Here is an 18,817-nt window from a genome sequence, read left to right as displayed (position 1 = left end):
AGAATGTAAATACTTCCAAACAAATCACCAGGTTTGTTCAGCAAATAAATGGCAAGGACAAACATACAAAAAACATGTAGCTCTGTTACAGGTTCTAAAGAGAGACTTATGATACGTATCAACCAAATGCAGTCTGGAAACTCTGTACAGACCGTAGCTGAAACAAAGCATGGCGGGGGGAGCCTATGTGTCACCTGGGGACATTTGACTGCTGACTGTGTATTATATTAAGGAATTACTGTAATTTTTTTAAAACTGTGATATTATTATGGCTTTGTTTTAAAAATTCCTTGCCTCTAAAGAGATACATTCCGAGGTATTTACAGATGAAATAAAATATTTGTGATTTGCTTTAAAATAATCCATTGTTAGAAGGTCAGTTGGGGAAATACAGCTGAAACCTTGAGCAACGTGGGATTTAGGGGCACCTACCCACCCCTCCCCCTGAAGTCAAAAATCCACATATAACTTTACAGTCAGCCCTCTGTGGTTCTGCATCCACTAATTCAACCAACCTCAGATTGCGTAGTACTGTAGCATGTATTTAGTGAAAAAAAATCTGCACGTTAGTAGACCCTCCCAGGTGAAACCTGTGTTAAGGGTCAACTGTACACATGAAATAAAACTGGCAATACATTGATAATGAAAGAAGCTGGATGATCAGCACCTGGGGTTCATAATATTTACTAATCTCTCTACTGTTTAGCTATGTTAAAAAATTCCACCATAAGAATTTTTTAAAAATAAAACAAGTATAAAGAAAGGGAGGAAAAAGTAAAGCAGCCAAATAGTGCCTAGCACTAATTAACACAATAAATTCAAAATAAATCATAAACTTACTCCTATAATTAAAAGTCAAAGATCATTTTTTAAAAAAGCAGACAAATTTGTCAAAAAATAAATGGGGATTGGTGTAGAGGGTTTCTCGGATAACTAACCGTGCTACTCAATCGCTTGGAAAGTGACAGTGACATTCCCTGTCATGGTAATAACAGCTGAATTCTGAAGACTTGAGAAGAGGGAAACAACATACCACAGTATTCTGCTGTAATGGCCATCTCTGTACAACTTTCTCTTCTTAAATGTTGTGTGACAATGACCCTTTCTTGCTCTTTATAGAAAGTTATCTCATATGTTTATTAATAAAAGAAAAGAACAAAAATTGTGGCTGAGTATAGCTTGGCCAAGATGATAAACTGGTAGATGACTTTAGTATACCTCTGAAAAAAATCATGAAGCAACAGTTCAAGTTTACTGATATCATTATGTAAAGCAAACAGCTAGACTGCTGTTCAGTTTACACAATTGCCTAAGCAAATCAGAATTCTCTTAGCTGTTTTAAAGCTGGCATCTTCTACATGATATTATAGAAGAAACACTTCTAGGTTATATGTTTCATATTTATATACTACCCTAAATGAAAGCACATGCATTCTAGCTACATGTTAACGCAATGTCAAAACATCCCAAGAAAACTATGCATTTGTAAGCCAATAATGTTTTCTGTACACCAAGTCAATAATTAAAAAAAAAAAAAAAAAAAAGAAGAAGAAAAAGAGACAGAGAGAGAGAGACATACTCTAAGTCAGGCAGTGGCTGATCAAAATCATGAAATTCTTCAGGTAAAGTAATAGCATTGTAAGCAGCTTCTCGATTTTCCTCAGGCAGGTCAACAACACCTGGAAAAGAAACGGTAAGCTTGAAGACCTGGCTACACCAAAGATTATCAAGGGATCAAGGAAGGTAAAAAGTCAGTATAGGGAGGGAGGGAGACACAAAAGGGAAGAGATATGGGGACATGTGTATGTGTATAACTAATTCACTTTGTTATAAAGCAGAAACTAACACACCATTGTAAAGCAACTATACTCCAATAAAGATGTTAAAAAAAAAGTCAGTATAATTTCCTAAGGTTATATTCCAGAAGGGTTGATAATATTTGCAAAGTATCACTGAAGCTCAAATACTTTTGTTTTTTTAATAATCATTAGCCACACTACTTGTGTTACAAGAGGTCAAAGCACTAATTATGCATTAAACTGAGAAGTCTTTAAAAGGACGTATCAACAAATAAATAAATATTAATAACAGTTTTCTAAATAAGCATGAAATTTATGAGGAAAAGGAATGACTGCAAAAGAATACCTCAAATGTTAAGAGGAACTGGTTATTTTAGGAAAGTGGGATTAAATTATTTTAATTTTCTTTACATTTTCCCCTATATTTTTCAAGTGGTCTATAATAAAAATGCATTGCTTTAAAAGATAAAAAGAAACAAAACATGTTATTTAAGCAAAATACACTTAGTAGCCACATATGAGAAATCACCGGCCACCTGCCTAAAGTGTCATGGCCCCCACCTAAATATTTTACTTTTAACCAAATCTTAGATCTCAAAGATTTCACTATTTATATATTAAAATAAATGGAAGCATAAGAATATAACAACAGTAGAAATTACGGTATAAGGCATCTCTCCTACACATTGAGATTATTTTAATCAGAATAAAATTTTGTCAATGCTTTAAAAAATTATACAATAGTAATTATCTATGCAGATGGAAATTTGGTTGCTAGAGTCCAATTTCAGAATCAACTATTACCTAAAACAAAACAACAACGAAGAACTACAGAAAACATTTAATAAAGTCTCAACAACTTAAGCTAAAAGTGAATTTGATTTTAAGACTACACTAAAATTATTCGGGAAAAAATTAAAATTCTAAGGTTTTCTTTCCTGAGCTTTATTTTTAAAAATCATAGAACAATTAGTTTTCCACACTTCAACCTCTGATGATTGCTGAAAAAGGGGTTAAAAAAAAAAAGGCAGCTCCAAAGGAATAACGAAAAAGGTGTAACTGTCATAATTCCATACGTAGAACAAAAATAAAATCGGTTTTTTCCCTTGAAACACTGCCTAAGTTCTGCCCCGTTTTTTTGTTTTATTTTATTTATTTTTGGCTGTGTTGGGTCTTCGTTTCTGCGCAAGGGCTTTCTCTAGTTGCGGCAAGCGGGGGCCACTCTTCATCGCGGTGCGCGGGCCTCTCACTATCGCGGCCCCTCCCATTGCGGAGCACAGGCTCCAGACGCGCAGGCTCAGCAGTTGTGGCTCACGGGCCTAGTTGCTCCGTGGCATGTGGGATCTTCCCGGACCAGGGCTCGAACCCGTGTCCCCTGCATTGGCAGGCAGATTCTCAACCACTGCGCCACCAGGGAAGCCCTCTGCCCCGTTTTTAAAGGGTTCCCTGTACTGCAATTAAAACAAAACAAACTACGCTCATCTAGCATATTTGCTTAGCAGTTTTTAAACTAAACACGATTAACTCCAAAGTTAAAAACAAAACAAAGAAGTCAACAATACCTGGCCGAAAAGCCATCTTTATCTTAATGAACGCTTCATTGCAATCTGCCAGGAGATATTTGGCTTTTCTGTGATAGATTCGAACTACTCCCAGTAAGAGGTGTCCTGACGTTCGGAGTGCCATCTTCACCTGTGAATTAACATTACTCTATTTTATAAAGTTAATTTTCCGGATTTAGAGACTACTTCACAGCTTGTATGTTGTGCAATTCATATCTCTCCATACTTTTAACCATTTATTTGAAGTTACCTCACAATCATGTATATTTTATTTCTCACTGCCTTTACCTGTAAATTTCCTGAGTATACCTGAAGAATAGACTGGCAGAAATTCATGAATTAATATATAGATGTGAAGGTAGCTATGAAGCAAGTATTAAGACAATCCATGAATTGTTGTCATTAGCACATTAAGAAGTATGTGGCACTTCTGGTTGCCAATCTAGTCATTGCTCCTTGCTGGCTAACTGAACTCTGATTTTATTTGGGAAGTGCATGTCCCCAGTCTTGAAGGATGACTGTCTCATTCTCCTCTGCTGGCGCTTGTTTTTGAGTGGGCATGTAACCCAGTTCAGCCAACGAGAAGTGTCAAGTAGGTCAGAGAATTTCTGAGAAAGATTTTCCCAATTAAAACAAAACACAACACAACGAATACCCCTCTCCTCCTTCTCCCCTTCCTGCACTGTGAGTAGGTGGAGCTTGGAGCTGCCTGCAGTCCCCCCGTAACTCTGCGAGGCGGCCGTATGCATGAGGACCAGAAGCCAATAAACGAAGAAAGGTGAGTCCTTTGCTGAACCAATCCTAGATCTTCCTATTTCTAAACTTCTAGTTAAATAAGACTGTTAATTTCCTTATTGTTTAAGCCACTTTTCACTGAGTTTTTATTACCTGACTGGAAAGCATACTAACTGATAAAGGATAATGGCATCCATCTTCCTTCACAAGAAAATACATTCCTCAGCCTGTATTTTAACAAGGTAGATCTTGATCAGTGTTTATGGGGGATCCAGTATGTGGGATGAGACAGAGTAGTTGCAAAAAGAATGAGAGAAGTAAATACCCAATCTAAATAGAATGATTCAAAATTCCTCTGGTTATAATAAGAATTTTTTTTTTTAAAGAACAAGAAAACATGAGCTCAACTTTACCAGACTGTTTTCCAGATCACACCATAAAAACATCAAATTTTTAAGTAGCAAAGAAAGCTGTTAAATATTTGCTTAAAGTTTAAATTATGCTTAGTACACTATGTTACTTATAACTTACAAATACAATGTGTTGTTTTATTTAATATGGGTACTCTCTATAGCAGTCTAGAATCCTATTTACAATAACTCTCAGGCTCTATATTTATGGTCACATCTCATAACAGCATAAATTATGAAGTTTAGTGTTATAAATTCTTAAGTATCTAAAACTGTAATAAATTTATAACTAAATCTAGGACTTATCTGATGATAAATCCCTGATATGAAAAATAATACCCAATTAAAATACTGCTCCTAATGGAAAATGAGAATCTCCCTTTATGGTGTAGTCTTAGGAAATTTAAAATTACTACTGACTGCACCTTCACCTAAGAAAAAAGGAGGGAAAAAACCCCCAATCTTGGCATGCCATTATCTTGTCCAGAATTAGCAACTTTTTAAAAGGTGGTGTTTAAACAAAAACATGGAGATACAGAGAAGAGAGTAGTGGTTACCTTAGGAGAAGGGGACGGGGGAAAAGGCAAAATGGCTAAAGGGGATCAACTGTATGGTAATGGATGGAAACTAAATTTTTGGTGGTGAGCACACTGTGGGGTATACAGAAGTAGAAACATAAAACCTATACAATGTTATAAATGAACGTTACCTCAAAGTAAATTCCTTAAAAATGCAGATAATAAAGTAGTCACCTCATTAAAAAAAAAGGTGGTGTTTGGGCAAAGTCTTTCTTTCTGGATTAGTTTGGTTCAGAGTTTAGTCCAGGAACAGGTAAAATGAGGTGTGGCATTTTTGCTGTTGAGCTAGCTCATGTGAAGAGTGTAGGTATAATCAAGAACACAGGCTATATGTCCAAGGAAAACTCTGCAGGGATTAAGAGGGGCTGTTCCAACTAGAGACGGAGGGGAAGCGGGGAGAGATAACGCATGCAGCTGCAAGGAGCAATTTGTCTGACACTTGTTCTAAACGACTAAACCAACATTTCACCACAAGAACTGCACAACAAGAGCAGACATTAGAAATTTTCAGGTCACTTCACCCTGTGGAGATATCTATTGTGATATATTCTATCACAATAAAACAAAATCAACCAATCAAAGAAAAACACACTTAGAAATGGTTTTTAAAGTTGCAGTGTCCCTAATGGGGTAGAAAGTACTCTGCACATATTATGAAAAAGTTTGTTATCCTTTTAAGCCAAATCACCCTCAATACTTGCTTATGGATGTTAAAGATTAGCCACACATATCAATTTCAAGAAAAGAGTTCAATTTCTCCTTTCTCCATTCACCTAACTCAGTAAGCATACCTATAAAAAGAAAATATCATCTTCTCAAACAATTCGACCAGCAGTGCACACTGGTACAATTTCCCCACAGAGTGAATTGTTAATGCACATCAGAAATCTTAAAGTAAGTATACCACCTGCTCCAATAATTATATTCCTAAACATCAACATTAAGGAAAGACACAGAACAAAAGATTTTACAAGTAACAGCTACTAAATGGCTGTTTTTTAAAAAGAGGAAAACAAACATTGTAATCCTACCACCTAGAGAAACCTTTAGTAATATTTTAATATGCCTTCTAGGCTTTTATATATACATAAACACAATTTTTCTTTTTGTGTGCATGTGTACACAAAAAACTGTATTATATTGTTTTGTAATGAGCCTGCATCCAGGAAAAGCTCTGTTCATAGCATTATCATAATTTTTAATGGTTGCATTATACAAACTAGAGGAATTAAATTCAAAAAATTTGGAAAAAATATGGATTATTTCCCTCCCTCCCAAAAGAAGCTGGTAAAATAAATCATACACAATCAAAATGATAAATTTCAGGTCCATAATCCTTTATTGAAGTCCTAGAGGCCAAATGTGTTTTGGAATTCAGAGCTTTTTGAATATTATAAAGGTAATGCAGTGCACATGCCGTTTATTAAAACATTCCCAGGAGTGTCTGCAGCAGCTCCCCATAACCATACACATTAGTATTTCTACAGTGAATTTATGAAAACACAAATGACCTCACTTCAATTTTGGTCAAGTGTGTTTCTGGGTTTTTTTGTGTATTTAAGTTCTGTGGATAAGAAACTATGACAATGTACAATGCAACCATTAAAAATGATGGCAGAGTTATGAACAGAGCTTTTCCTGAACGCAGTCCTGTTACAAAACTTACAATGCAGTTTTTTTTATACGTGCATAAAAAAGGAGAAAAATTACGTGTATAACACATGCACCCATAAAAGTCTAGAAGACATACCAAAATACTAAAGGTTTCTCTAGGTGGTAGAACTACAGGTCACTTATTTCCCCCTGTTTGTAAAGTTTTCTAATTAGTATTCTCTTAGAAATAATGTAATAGAAACATCTTTAACACCAATAAATTCTACACTATAACTCTAAAACCAGCTGAATTTCCATATACAGATAGAAACTTTATAATTTACTCTAATTCCAAATACAAACTTCCACTTCTCTCCTGTAAGACATTTATTTTCCCAGATAACTTTTCTGAACAAGTCTCCGCTACATCCCAACTTTATTCCTGGGATCCCCTTGCTCTTTCAGCAATAAAGAACTACTCTTATTTAACACACTATACCAGCATTGTCCAAACTGTTAATTCTAAGAGTAGCTCCCAATGCTGATCCAGAGAGCTGCAATCTGGAATGCTTTCAAAATAGGAAAATTGGTACATGTATGTGTGTATGCATATGCATACATACAAAGCCCAGGACAGGACCTTTAAAACACAGATGTGATATGTATATATATGTGTGTGTGTGTGTAAAAATTATATTCAAGGACTATACCTTTATTTTGAGATTAGCCCTTCATACATTTTTAAAGTCAACCTGTCTGTTCCTCAATGAAATGCTCATGATGTTAGCAGCTATAATTGTGTCTGTTTGTTTGAATGGTCTTTCCTTGGCAACACAAAAAGCACATATTAAGTCATTCAATTTGTGAAATCCAAGGGTGGAAACCACTGCTTCAGAAGTTTCAGAGGATATCAATAAAACCTCCTCTAGAAACAGAGTAGTAAGCAAGGCAGATAAGGTAAGGACATTCATGAGGCTGCCATTCTAGGGGAACACAGTAATTAAGTATTTAGGGAAAGTGCATGGCCAAGTACAAAAGTTCTACGATGGGAAAAAGTTCTGGAAACGGCAAGTAGGCCTGTGAAGCTGAGGTGGAGCAAGGGTCCCGGATACTATTTGCTTCGTGGATAAAGTGTCAATAGTCAGATCTGGCCCCTGCAACATCTTCCAGTTAATGGGTCCTTATTTTGAAAAGTCTGTAAATTCCTCAATCAGGAACACCTATACACATATTTAATATAAAAACATCTAGAAAGTTAAATATAAAATATTTGGGTACTGCCCAGCCATGCTTATCTGCCATTAAAAGAGGCAAATGAAGTTATCTGTGTACTCAACAGAATTTTTAAAGAGAAGAGAGTATCAAATTGAAATTCTGGCTAATCTACGGATTTTCTTTACCTCCAATATACATAGGCACCTACCTAAGAAGCTGTTTTTATAGAATTCTATTTCACACATCAATGAACAATCAACAAAGTGAATAAAAATATCAACATCAAACATACCTTCGGTGAGATGATACTCTCCACACTGCTCTCTAAATTACACTCAAACACATGGGCTTTGGTTAGCTTCTTATCCCAGTGGGCCGCTAGCCAAATTTTGGCCAGAGGCCCTCTTTTACTGAGGACAAAATGTGCGTAGAACATTGTTCTGGTTGACTATGAAACAGGAGGAAACCTGAAGGGGACAAAAAATTAATGCAAACACCATATGAGAACTGAATTATTTATCAAGACATACAAGAAACCTGAAAATAAAAGTCTCCTATTCTTCTAAATATGAAAACTATGAGAGGCTTCAGTGAAGTATAGTATGCATATAAAAAACAATCTATTGTTTAATTTTGAGAGAGTAAGAAAAGATCCCCCCAAACACTAAGCTGAAAGTAAAGGGGACAAGTCAAGTCACTTCCATGCCCTATTGTCATCTTTTTTTTTTTTTTTTTTCTTAAAATTTATTAATTTACTTATTTATTTATGGCTGTGTTGGGTCTTTGTTTCTGTGCGAGGGCTTTCTCTAGTTGTGGCAAGCGGGGACCACTCTTCATCGCGGTGCGCGGGCCTCTCACTAAGGCGGCCTCTCTTGTTGTGGAGCACAGGCTCCAGATGCGCAGGCTCAGTAATTGTGGCTCATGGGCCCAGCTGCTCCGCGGCATGTGGGATCTTCCCAGACCAGGGCTCGAACCCATATCCCCTGCATTGGCAGGCAGATTCTCAACCACTGCGCCACCAGGGAAGCCCCCTATTGTCATCTTAAAATAAAAGTGCTAGTTTGTTTTTTTTTCCTTTAAGTAAAAACTGTCTTCAGAAAACTCTTATTCTTTTTGAAGTTCCATCAAGTGTTAATTCCATTCCTATCCTGATTACTAACTGTAAAAATAAGTCTGCTTCTGGCCAAAAGCCAGAAAATATATTCTTCATGACAAGAATGTCCAAGAAGAAAAACACTCAGGCACAGATATTAATCAATGAGGAAATTTCCATGTTTAGAACCCCATTAAAAACTGAGATTCTTAGCTAAATGCATTATATAATAATTGCTACCTCATGACAAGCATTTCATATTTCACCAAGCAGATAAGTAAGTGGGTGGGCCCCATTTTACAGGTAAGTAGTTTAGAAAAGTTGAGCCTTAAAAAGATGAAGCATTGTATAGTTTTCTCAACTCAGGAATCTGAAAAGCACTTGATTACTAAATTCAGGACAATGATACAGTATACAATTTATCTCGTGACTGAAATAGTCTTAGTAGAAACACAAGTATGTTATTCTTTTATTTTCCTTTTAGTAAGCTAATGTATTAATACCTAAGAAAAAAAAAAAGGCAGCCTGAAAAACTCCAGCTTGGAGAGCATGTGAACGGTGTAAAAAGATAATTTCCCTTATATCATGTATTTTCCCTTTTCCACAGAAAATTTTAGAAAATCTATTTTGCCAAGTGAACTTTTTCTAAGATGTCTGTAACACTTAAAAAAGGTAAGTCATGCTTTTACAGAAAGAAACTCAAGCACACCCAAAACACATGAAAACTAATTAAAATTTAAAAACTTTTAAAACTTATGTCACACCTATCCCTTGCTCCCTACCATTCCTAAGTCCTGGCAACCACCACTCTGTTCTTTACTCAGATTTTATCATTTTGAGAATGTTATATAAATGGAATCATACAGTATGTGACTTTTTGGAATAGCTTCTTGGACTCAGCATCATGCTACAAATTCATCCAGGTGTTTGTTGCATGTCTTAACAGTATGTTCCCTTTCATTGCTGAGTAGCTTTCCATGGGGGTGGTTACAGTACCACAATTTGCTTAGCCAGTTACCTACTGAAGGACATTTGGTTGTTTCCAGTTTTTGGCTATTTCAAATAAAGCTGCTATAAATATCAGTGTATACAGACTTTTGGTGAATGTTAATTTTTCATTTTTCCAAGACAAATGTTCTGCAGTGTTACTGGACAGCATGATAAGTGTTCCTTTAGCTTTTAAAGAAACTTTAACACTGTTCCTATCAAAACTCTAATGAGGTTTTTTAATACCTACTGACAAGATTTTTCTAAAACTCATAAGGGAAGGCAAAAGACCTAGAATAGCTAAAAGTATTTTGAAAAAGAAAAATAAAGTGGGAAGAATCAGGCTACCCAATTTTAAGACTTATTATATAGCTAGAACAGTCAATACTGTGCGAAGAGAAAGACACACAGATCAATCACAGATCAATGGAACAGAGTAGAGAACCCAGAAATAGATCCACACAATTAAGTCCAACTGATTTTTCACAAAGATGCAGAAGCAATTCAAAGGAGGAAGGTAGTCTTTTAGTCTTTGACAAATGGCGCTTGAGCAATCAGACATCACAAATAGGCAAAAAAAAAAAAAAAAAAAAAAAAAAGACCTCAACCCAAACCTCACACATTATATAAAAATTAAGTCAAAATAAATCAGACTTAAATGTAAAACTATAAAATTTTAAGGAAAAAACCACAAGGGAACACCTTTGATACCTAAAGCTTGGTAAGAATTTTTAGACATTGTACCAAAAACATGTCCTATAAAGGAAAAGAACCTAATATGAAGGAACCCATTGAGGATGCAAAGACAAGATAGAAGATGGGAAAAAATATTTGCAAACCACATATCTGAAAAGGACCTGGATCCAGAATATACAAAGAACTCTCAAAACTAAAGAGTTAAAAAAAAAAAAATCCAACTAGAAATGGGCAAAAAAAAAAGGACATTTCAAGGAAGAGAATATACCGATGGCAAATTAAAAACAAGAAAGATGCTCAGCACCACTAGTCATTAGAAAAATGCAAATTAAGACCCAATAAGATATCACTGCACACCTCTTATAGGAGCTAAAATAAAAAATAACGGCAACAGGAAGCAAATGCTGGTGGGGATACAGAGACGCTGCATTTCTCATACACGGCTATTGGGAATGCAAAATTTCTTTTGAATTAGCTTAAGAAAAAAGATCCAGAGTAAGTTAACTCGAATTTTCATGTTTTTACAAAGAGACTGTAAATTTTAAACAAGAAGTTTGCTTATTGTACTTTCAATTAAAAACTATGCTCATTCTTTCCAATAAGGTACAGAAAATACATACATATTAGTTAATGTATCCCAAGCAAGAGATTTTATGCCTGTCAAAAATGTTTGGGAGGGTGGTGGTGCAAGAGTAATTCAGTCAGGTCTGCCTCATCTCCAGTTTCCATCACTTAATGGAATTTTCAATCTCTGAACCAGATGCTTCCAGGGGATCATTCATTCACACTAGGAAAATTTTCTCTAAAGACAAAAATAAAATAGGCTTCATCAACTGCCTAATGATGTGAACTTTTTCTCTCAAATGTGGAGTTAAGAAAAGAACTAAGGAATACTAAACTAGGAAGAATTCAGATCAAATGCTCTAAGGTAAAAGCATTAAACAACACCACCTCAAGTGCACCTTCTATTCCACTTAGCAGATCAAAATTTGCTTCCCATAATCAAAGAGAGCCTCCTATGTTGCAGTGCTTCTACTTCAAGCCTTAAAGTTTGTTAGCATAAAAATTAAGCTGCCTCTACAGCATTATAAATACAATCTACAGGATTTTGTAGAAATCCAATATAGCTGTGTGTTTTCAGAAATACAATCACTGTCATACACAATAAGCTCCAAGTATCACTATAGAAGATAGTCATGTTCCAAATAAGTAAAAAAACTCTTACTATTTAGCTCCTAGAATACTCCCTGCTGCGTGTCAACTACTAAATAAGTGCTTAATGAATAAGGAAATGAAATACACCAAGTGATCTCATAATTGATACATGTAAAAAATTCTGGAAATTTTAGAAATTGAAACTGGCACGTCTCAACAGGTGTCAGCAGTTCATGGCCAGCACTTCAGCTGCTAGTCAAGAGTACCATGCCTAAAATATCCCAGCTATGCCCAGGCAGAGATTCCTAAACAGATGCTTTCTTGGCATTGGATGGGGAGTAACCAAAGCAGAGTGGTGCTAAAATTAATCTGGGAACCAATTAGCAAGAGGAAATCACCTTAATAACTAAAGGAAGCCTGATGTACAGCAGTGGATCAACTATTGGCTTATACATAAATAAGAGTAAAGTGTAATCATTGTTGCCTTTTAAACCATTTTTTTCCCCTTAGTAATACCAAACCTTTAACCAATCTCAAAAGAAGATTGGTTGAAAGTTTTAAAGATTCTAAATTTTGCTAATCCTTTACAAAAGATCTTAGCAGAAAGCCTGCATTTGGTCAAAAAGCGTAGCTTACCAATTTCATGACTGCTCAATCAATTTTTTTCTAAAGCAGCAAACAACTTTTAAAAATTGATCCTAAAAAGTAATTTAAATCTGATGTGAAATGACAGACTGATAATTTAGAACATATTCAGGAACGCAAAAACGGCAATTTCTTTAAGATGTTTCTAAAAAAACGAAGTCAAATTACAGCTCATGTTTCTACAATGATGTTAACTCATTATAATATTTCACTCATCTGTTAAAAAGCAGGGCAGGATACTGGTTGCATAAATTGGTATGACCTCTTTGAAGGGCAATGTGGCAACATCTCATACTCTCCAGCAAGAAACTGCACTTCCAGTAATAAACCAAAAGTATACTTGAGGATGTATAATAATAACAATTCAAAAAAACCCCCAAAACTTACTAAGCTCTAAGTATTTTATGTGTCCATCCTCTTCGTGACAGTCTTAAAAGATAAATACTGGCCCATTTTACAGACCAGGAAAAAGAGAAAAGGAGAGGATAAGGAATGTGGCAAAGGTCACCAGTATTTAATGCAAGTGGAACTTGAACTTCAGAGCCCACAAGTCTAACTAAACACTATGTTGCCTTGCCAGCATGACTTTTAACAGCAAAGTACTAGAAATAACCTACCTAGCCCTTAATAAGTGACTTTTAGCAAATTAATACAATCATACAATAGAATTCCCATGCACTCTTAAACAATGATAAAAGAGAGCTCTCTCTATACATGTATACAAACATGCACTTGCATAAGCAAAAAATATCTATGGAGTGCAAATAAAACTGATGACACCGGTCACCTTTGGAACCTGGGTCCAGGGAGAAAGTGAGGACTGCCCTTGTGTACTGTTGGACTTTTTTTTTTTTTTTTTTTTTTTAAACTTATGGCATACACGAACGTCATCTATTCAAAGTAAAAACAATTATTTTGGGAGTGCTTTGCCAGTAACTAGCATGTTAAGCTGCTTAATCTGTGTAGTTCACTTTTCCTAACTATAAAAAACTGGAAGGTGGAAATTCAGTGACTACTAACCTTAGAAAACATCAACATCGAACTCAGATAAGAATGGAACCATCTCTTTGGGGGTGCTAGGGGAGTGTCTCAGGGACAGAAGGTATTTCCAACCCTGCACCCTAGAGCTCCCCTCCCCCTTTTGATACTAATGTTCTTTGAAGGAGAGTTTTACAATCAGACAGTCCTAGGTTCAAACTCAGCTCCCTCCACAGTTGTTTTGTAAGGGTTAAAAGTGAATTAACATCTGAGTCTTAGCCTTCTCATCTATAAAATGGGGATGTTTCCCGAACAGTATTATGAAAATTAAACAGAACATCATATCATATCCAACACAATGCCACTACAGACACAAATAGTTACTTTGGAAAAAAAATCTCCCACAGAGCACATACCAGCTATCGTGACCATGCCTAACAATTCTGACATCACAACATTTAAACAAAAAACACAAAATCTTCATTTCTGATATTAGAAATTTCCCTTCTGTACCAAACTATAAAAGATAAAACTCTCAGAATCTTTATGTTCCAATAAATAGGACCTCACCAGGAAAGACATTCTCATTCTTAAGAAAAGTTAATCCTAGATTGTACTAATGTGTTGCCTCTATAAACACAAGAAAGGTAAAAGCTATGCTCTATCAATGTAATTCTGACTTGTATATAAAAAGGCACTATGTCCACTGAGTTATGCACTGCTGTCACCTCATCTACAAACTGGTAATAATTTAATCACTGGGTATGGCATACGTCCTCATCAATGCCTTTTTAAAAGTAATTGATTAGTAGCTCCCAACATGAAACAAAGAAATTTAATGACTCTACAACTTAGGAAAGCTTCTCCAGCCTGTCTTCAACATTCTCCACAACCACACAGCTCCCTAGCATTTACATTCGTTGGAAGAAAACGGCAATTTGTTTCTGGAATTCAATGATCATTCTAAACAATATACGGAGAGCAGATGTTAACTTTCGCTTGCAAAGGGAAGCCGATGAACAGTAGCCTTTACCAGAAACCCTTAAAAACTCAAGCGCGTTTTCGAACACTGAAAGCCTAACAAATCGTAAGGTGGCCAAACCCTCCAGCGTTTCCCTCTTTCAAATTTGAAGAAGGCCGCTAAGTCTGGCAGCAGCACAGCTAGACAGTGTCACCCCACACTATCACAGCAGATCATTCTCAAAGCCTTTCTCAGCGAGGAAAGAGACACCAGGCATTTGTCAGAAACGCCCCCCCCCCCCGCCCAAATACAACACTCAATATCCTCAATCGCTAGGAAAGCCAGGGAGGAAAACCAATTATGCTAATTTCCTAAGAATCAGAGGCAACTTCCCTCGGTCGCGTTTTCTATGGGTCTGGCCAGTATTTGATATCCCCATCGTAACCATCTTCCTTTATAAAAAAATAAAGGGGAAGGGGGAGCAACAGCGGTCCCTAGCCAGGGGCCCGCCCCGTCCTCCGGCCCCACCGTGGCCGCGATGGCAGGGCCCGCGTGTCTCCTACCCCCGCACCCACGCTCGGCGGACGGCTGCGGCCCCTCGGAGCTGGCGTCACGGGCGGCCAGCCCGCCGCCGCCGCCTCCCGCCCCGAATCCCGCGTCTTCCCAGACAGCCATTTTCACCCGAAGAGTAGGCGGCCCTGTGCCCAGAGCGCGCTCGTTCAAACCTCCTCCTCGCCCTCCGCGGCCCGGGGTTCCTTCTGCCTCCTCGGGGAGCCGCGTCTCCCCGAGAGACCGACCGAGTAACTGCTTCTTTGGTCTTGAAATAGACCTGAACCATTTGTTACCCAATAGACGATGATGCGGGCCCAGGCTGCGCGGGTCCCGGCCGAGGGCGGGCACCTGGGCAAGGGGCCTGGGCGGGCGGCGCTGCAGTTCGGGAGCTCGGGGGGTGGCAGCACTGCCCCGACCCGGGGCGCAGGCAGTGCCGACGTCTCCCTCGCCCTCCCGCGCCGCCCCCACCCCGGAGTCCCGCTCCCCGACGGCAAGACGGCGGGGAACGGGTGGGGGGAAGAGAGCCGGAGGAAAAGAAGGGGTCGGCCGACTATCTTACCTTGTTCTCCGCCGGGAGTTGGGCGGGCTGGGTGGCCTGGGGAGGGGAAAAGGGTCGGGGGAGGGGGCGGGGAAAGGGGGGAGCCCTTGTGAGGTGTAGCTTCGGAGCAGCTCCCGCCGCCGCCACGGCCGCCGCCTCCTTCCCGATTCACTCAAACAAACAAGATGGCTGCCGTTACGCCGCGGCTCTTCCTGCCGCCCAAATCCTCGGTTCAAATCGGCAGGATGTTTACGGTCAAAATGGTACCTGTGCGCCTGCGCAGCCAGCCTAAGCCCCAGAAGGAGCGACGCAGGCTCAGCGACCATTTCCTTCTCTTTGGCACCCGCCCTCTGGTTGAGCAGCCCCGAACTGAGCAAGCGCAAAGGTGATTCTCTTGCTAGAGGGTCTTCGAGCGTCGCGGAACTGGCAAGCGGCGCGCGCGCAGTGCTTGCCAAGGAAGCGCTGATTGGACGTAGCTTTATCCTTGGGCTTGTTTTAAAGGGAAAAAACCTGTCTTTGTGTAGTTTTGTGTGCCCCTTACATAAAAATTCATTTAAATGGTTCTGTAGCAACGAATGTAACATAAAGCCCTTGAATAAGTTCTCTAAAGTGTAGGGGTTCATTCATTCAGTCAACCTATATTTATAGACGGTCTTCTCTGAACCACATACTATGATAGCTAGGGTCTGGGATATAATGACGATATAGTGAGATAGTATCTGCCTATGTGCTATTACCCAAAGTACTTAAGATGATACAACGATCCAGCCCCTGCCTCCTGCTCCCTCTCTTGCCCCTCTCTTCCTCACTGTGCTCCAGTCATCAAACGCACCAAGAGAGCTCAAGAGTTTTGCACTCACTGTTCTCTGTGCTTACAATAGTCTTGCATTTCCATCCCCTCTCCTTTTGTCTAATTCTTAATCTTACACTCTTAGCTCAAAAGTCACTCCCACAAGAGAGTCTTCCCTGATCCTCTGTATTATTGATATTTAGGATAACACTACTACTGTAAAAAAAAAAAAAAAGGTCCCCGTCCCGCCCCAAACTTAAGGCTTTACAAAACGGCCCTGCCAATTTCTGCCTGTATGACCATGAGTAACAGACTCTCTGTGCTTTCGGTTTCTCACCTGAGGATTGTTGCGAGGATTGATGAATTAATACGTGTAGAAGCATTTGGAATGGTGCATGGCATGTTACAAGTAATCTAAGTTATTTTTATTACTATCTTCATTGTCACTATCACAATTATTCTCCCCTATAAATTTTGTTTTTTCCCTAAAGAATGGCACCCCGAGCTAGACAAAATGCTCCTAGCCAGAGTAGAGGATAAGATTACCATCGTTTGATGTGGACACCTAGCAGTTTTAATCCAGCCCAGTTGTATGCTAGTTTTCAACTGCCCTGGACCCTTCGAGGGTTTTAACACTGTACAACACAACTCACTTTTAACCTTCCTATGTTGTAGCAACAGGTGGATAAGAAAGTGGGCAGCCTTGTGCTTCACTTATCCTGGGTCACCTGATTTTTGCTTGGGGCGGGGTTCAACTCACAGGCTGGAGTCCATTAGCCAAGTGGTCATGGCAGCTGGAACTCAAAGCTTCATCAAGTGACTATCCTATTTTAGTTGGGCAATTTTTTGTTTGTTTATTTGTTCTTTTCTTTGTTTTTTTAATGGGGACTTTAAAGGCTGCCATTAAGGATAGTTGTTGAAATCCCAAGCTAAGTAGGGAAGGGGTGCAAGCACTTTTATCATTTTCATTGTGATTTCCCTCAACCAGTACAGATTAAATGTTTAAAACATTTAAATCCTTCCTGCTGGTGTGGCTTTTCATAAACTCAACTCCGGCAATTGTGTCATCATCTCCAAAAAACCCACAAAAACCCAACCAACCAAACAAACAAAAACACACACTCGTTCATTAAGAAACTCTTTACAACAGAAAAATTCAATTTCTGCCAGTGAACGATTTAATTCAACACTTCGAAATAATTTAAGCGTATCAGCTACAAAATGATCTAAAACTAATCGTCTGGGAAGAGTCTTGAGTCAGGTTAAGGATTACATGGATAAGACTACATTGCATGGTGAATCCTTCTTCATTGTTAATATTAAATTTCAGTTTAAATCTGTCTCCATTTCAAAATATGGTCAGATGAATATGCATTGCCACTACCTGTCTTTCTTATATTACATTAGTTTTTAGAGTTTTTGTCAGTGGGACCACATACATTTCCTCTTAATTTGAATAAAAACAATTCTGTTTTACTAATTTCTAATAACAAATCTAACATTTAAATCAACAGCTTACTTTTTTATCGAAGACTTTTTTCCCTCTATCTTTGAAGGATGGTTATGAATATGGGCTTTGGGTTCAAATCCATCTCTTCTACCTCCCAGCTGTTTTACCATATGCAATTTATTATACTTAACTTCTCTGGGTTTTGATTTCTTTATCTACAAAAATGGAGGCCATACTCTTTATGACTGATGAAAGAATTAAATAAGATCATATATATGAAATACTTAGTGGCTGAAACTGAGTAACTACTCAATAAATTGTGACTATTATTCTTGAACCTTCTAGCTTCTGAGTAATGAAATAGCTGGCAAGGTATGGCAAATATTTATCAAACATTCAGCTTTTAAGAACATCAGTAAATACCTGCATACTCTAAATGTCCCTCTTAACTATTCTTTGCTCTATGCCCATTTTGTAATCCTTATTTGATTAAAATTGTAATCTCTCTCTCTCCAGTACTGAACTCCCAAGGTACTATCACTTCTTTTCTCTTGAACCATTTATTCTTACCCAGTAGCTCTCCACTGGAGCCCACTTTCCCTTTCATGGATTTCTTTAATATTTTCTTCACATACAACCCTAATTCCCTAAATCTGCGGATTTGATTCTTTTGAACAAGGTATATATTCTGTTCTGGCTTGAAGTCCCATCCTATCAACATGTTCATTCATTTCCTTATACACAACGTTGAGCTAGTTAATTTTTCTTGCTACAGAAGTTAGCTGCAGTTAATATCTCCTTTACCTGGAAATACTTATTTGGTGAGTGTGCAATTTTGCAATGTAAAATTTGCAATTTTAATAGTTGTGAATTTGTTTGACTAAAACCGTGGCAGGACAGATTTGAATTGCAGATCTAATCTTCCTCCAGCTGGAATACTCTGCTTTTCTTTTCTGCTTCCTCAGTTGATGACTTGTATGATGTGGGATAATCACTGTCTGAAGAACTGGATGCTGCTTCTGTCTTAAGCATGTTTATAAAGCAGCTGTGCTCTTTCTATGTCTTATTATTTCAGGAACA

General features: G+C 38.0%; 1 protein-coding gene across 2 annotated transcripts in view; it reads right to left on the bottom strand.

Moving 5' to 3' along the window:
• Positions 1-15,708, bottom strand: part of RAD21 (RAD21 cohesin complex component) — a 28,706-nt gene extending 12,998 nt beyond the window's left edge. Inside the window, exons 1-4 of one of the 2 annotated variants that reach the window (XM_036830258.1) lie at positions 15,519-15,708; positions 8,185-8,359; positions 3,362-3,491; positions 1,580-1,679 (exon numbers count right to left, since the gene is read on the bottom strand). In XM_036830258.1, the coding sequence (XP_036686153.1) occupies positions 1,580-1,679; positions 3,362-3,491; positions 8,185-8,328 (374 nt within the window). In that variant the 5' untranslated portion in view covers positions 8,329-8,359; positions 15,519-15,708. The remainder of the gene's footprint in view (positions 1-1,579; positions 1,680-3,361; positions 3,492-8,184; positions 8,360-15,518) is intronic. The other variant, XM_036830257.1, reaches the window with a different exon arrangement.
• Positions 15,709-18,817: the final 3,109 nt, after the last annotated feature.

This window comes from Balaenoptera musculus, chromosome 17 (assembly GCF_009873245.2).
Source record: "Balaenoptera musculus isolate JJ_BM4_2016_0621 chromosome 17, mBalMus1.pri.v3, whole genome shotgun sequence".
In the NCBI taxonomy this organism is placed as follows: domain Eukaryota; kingdom Metazoa; phylum Chordata; class Mammalia; order Artiodactyla; family Balaenopteridae; genus Balaenoptera; species Balaenoptera musculus.
The sequence above is the reverse complement of the archived record's forward strand: the minus strand, read 5'-3'. Positions and strand labels throughout refer to the sequence as shown.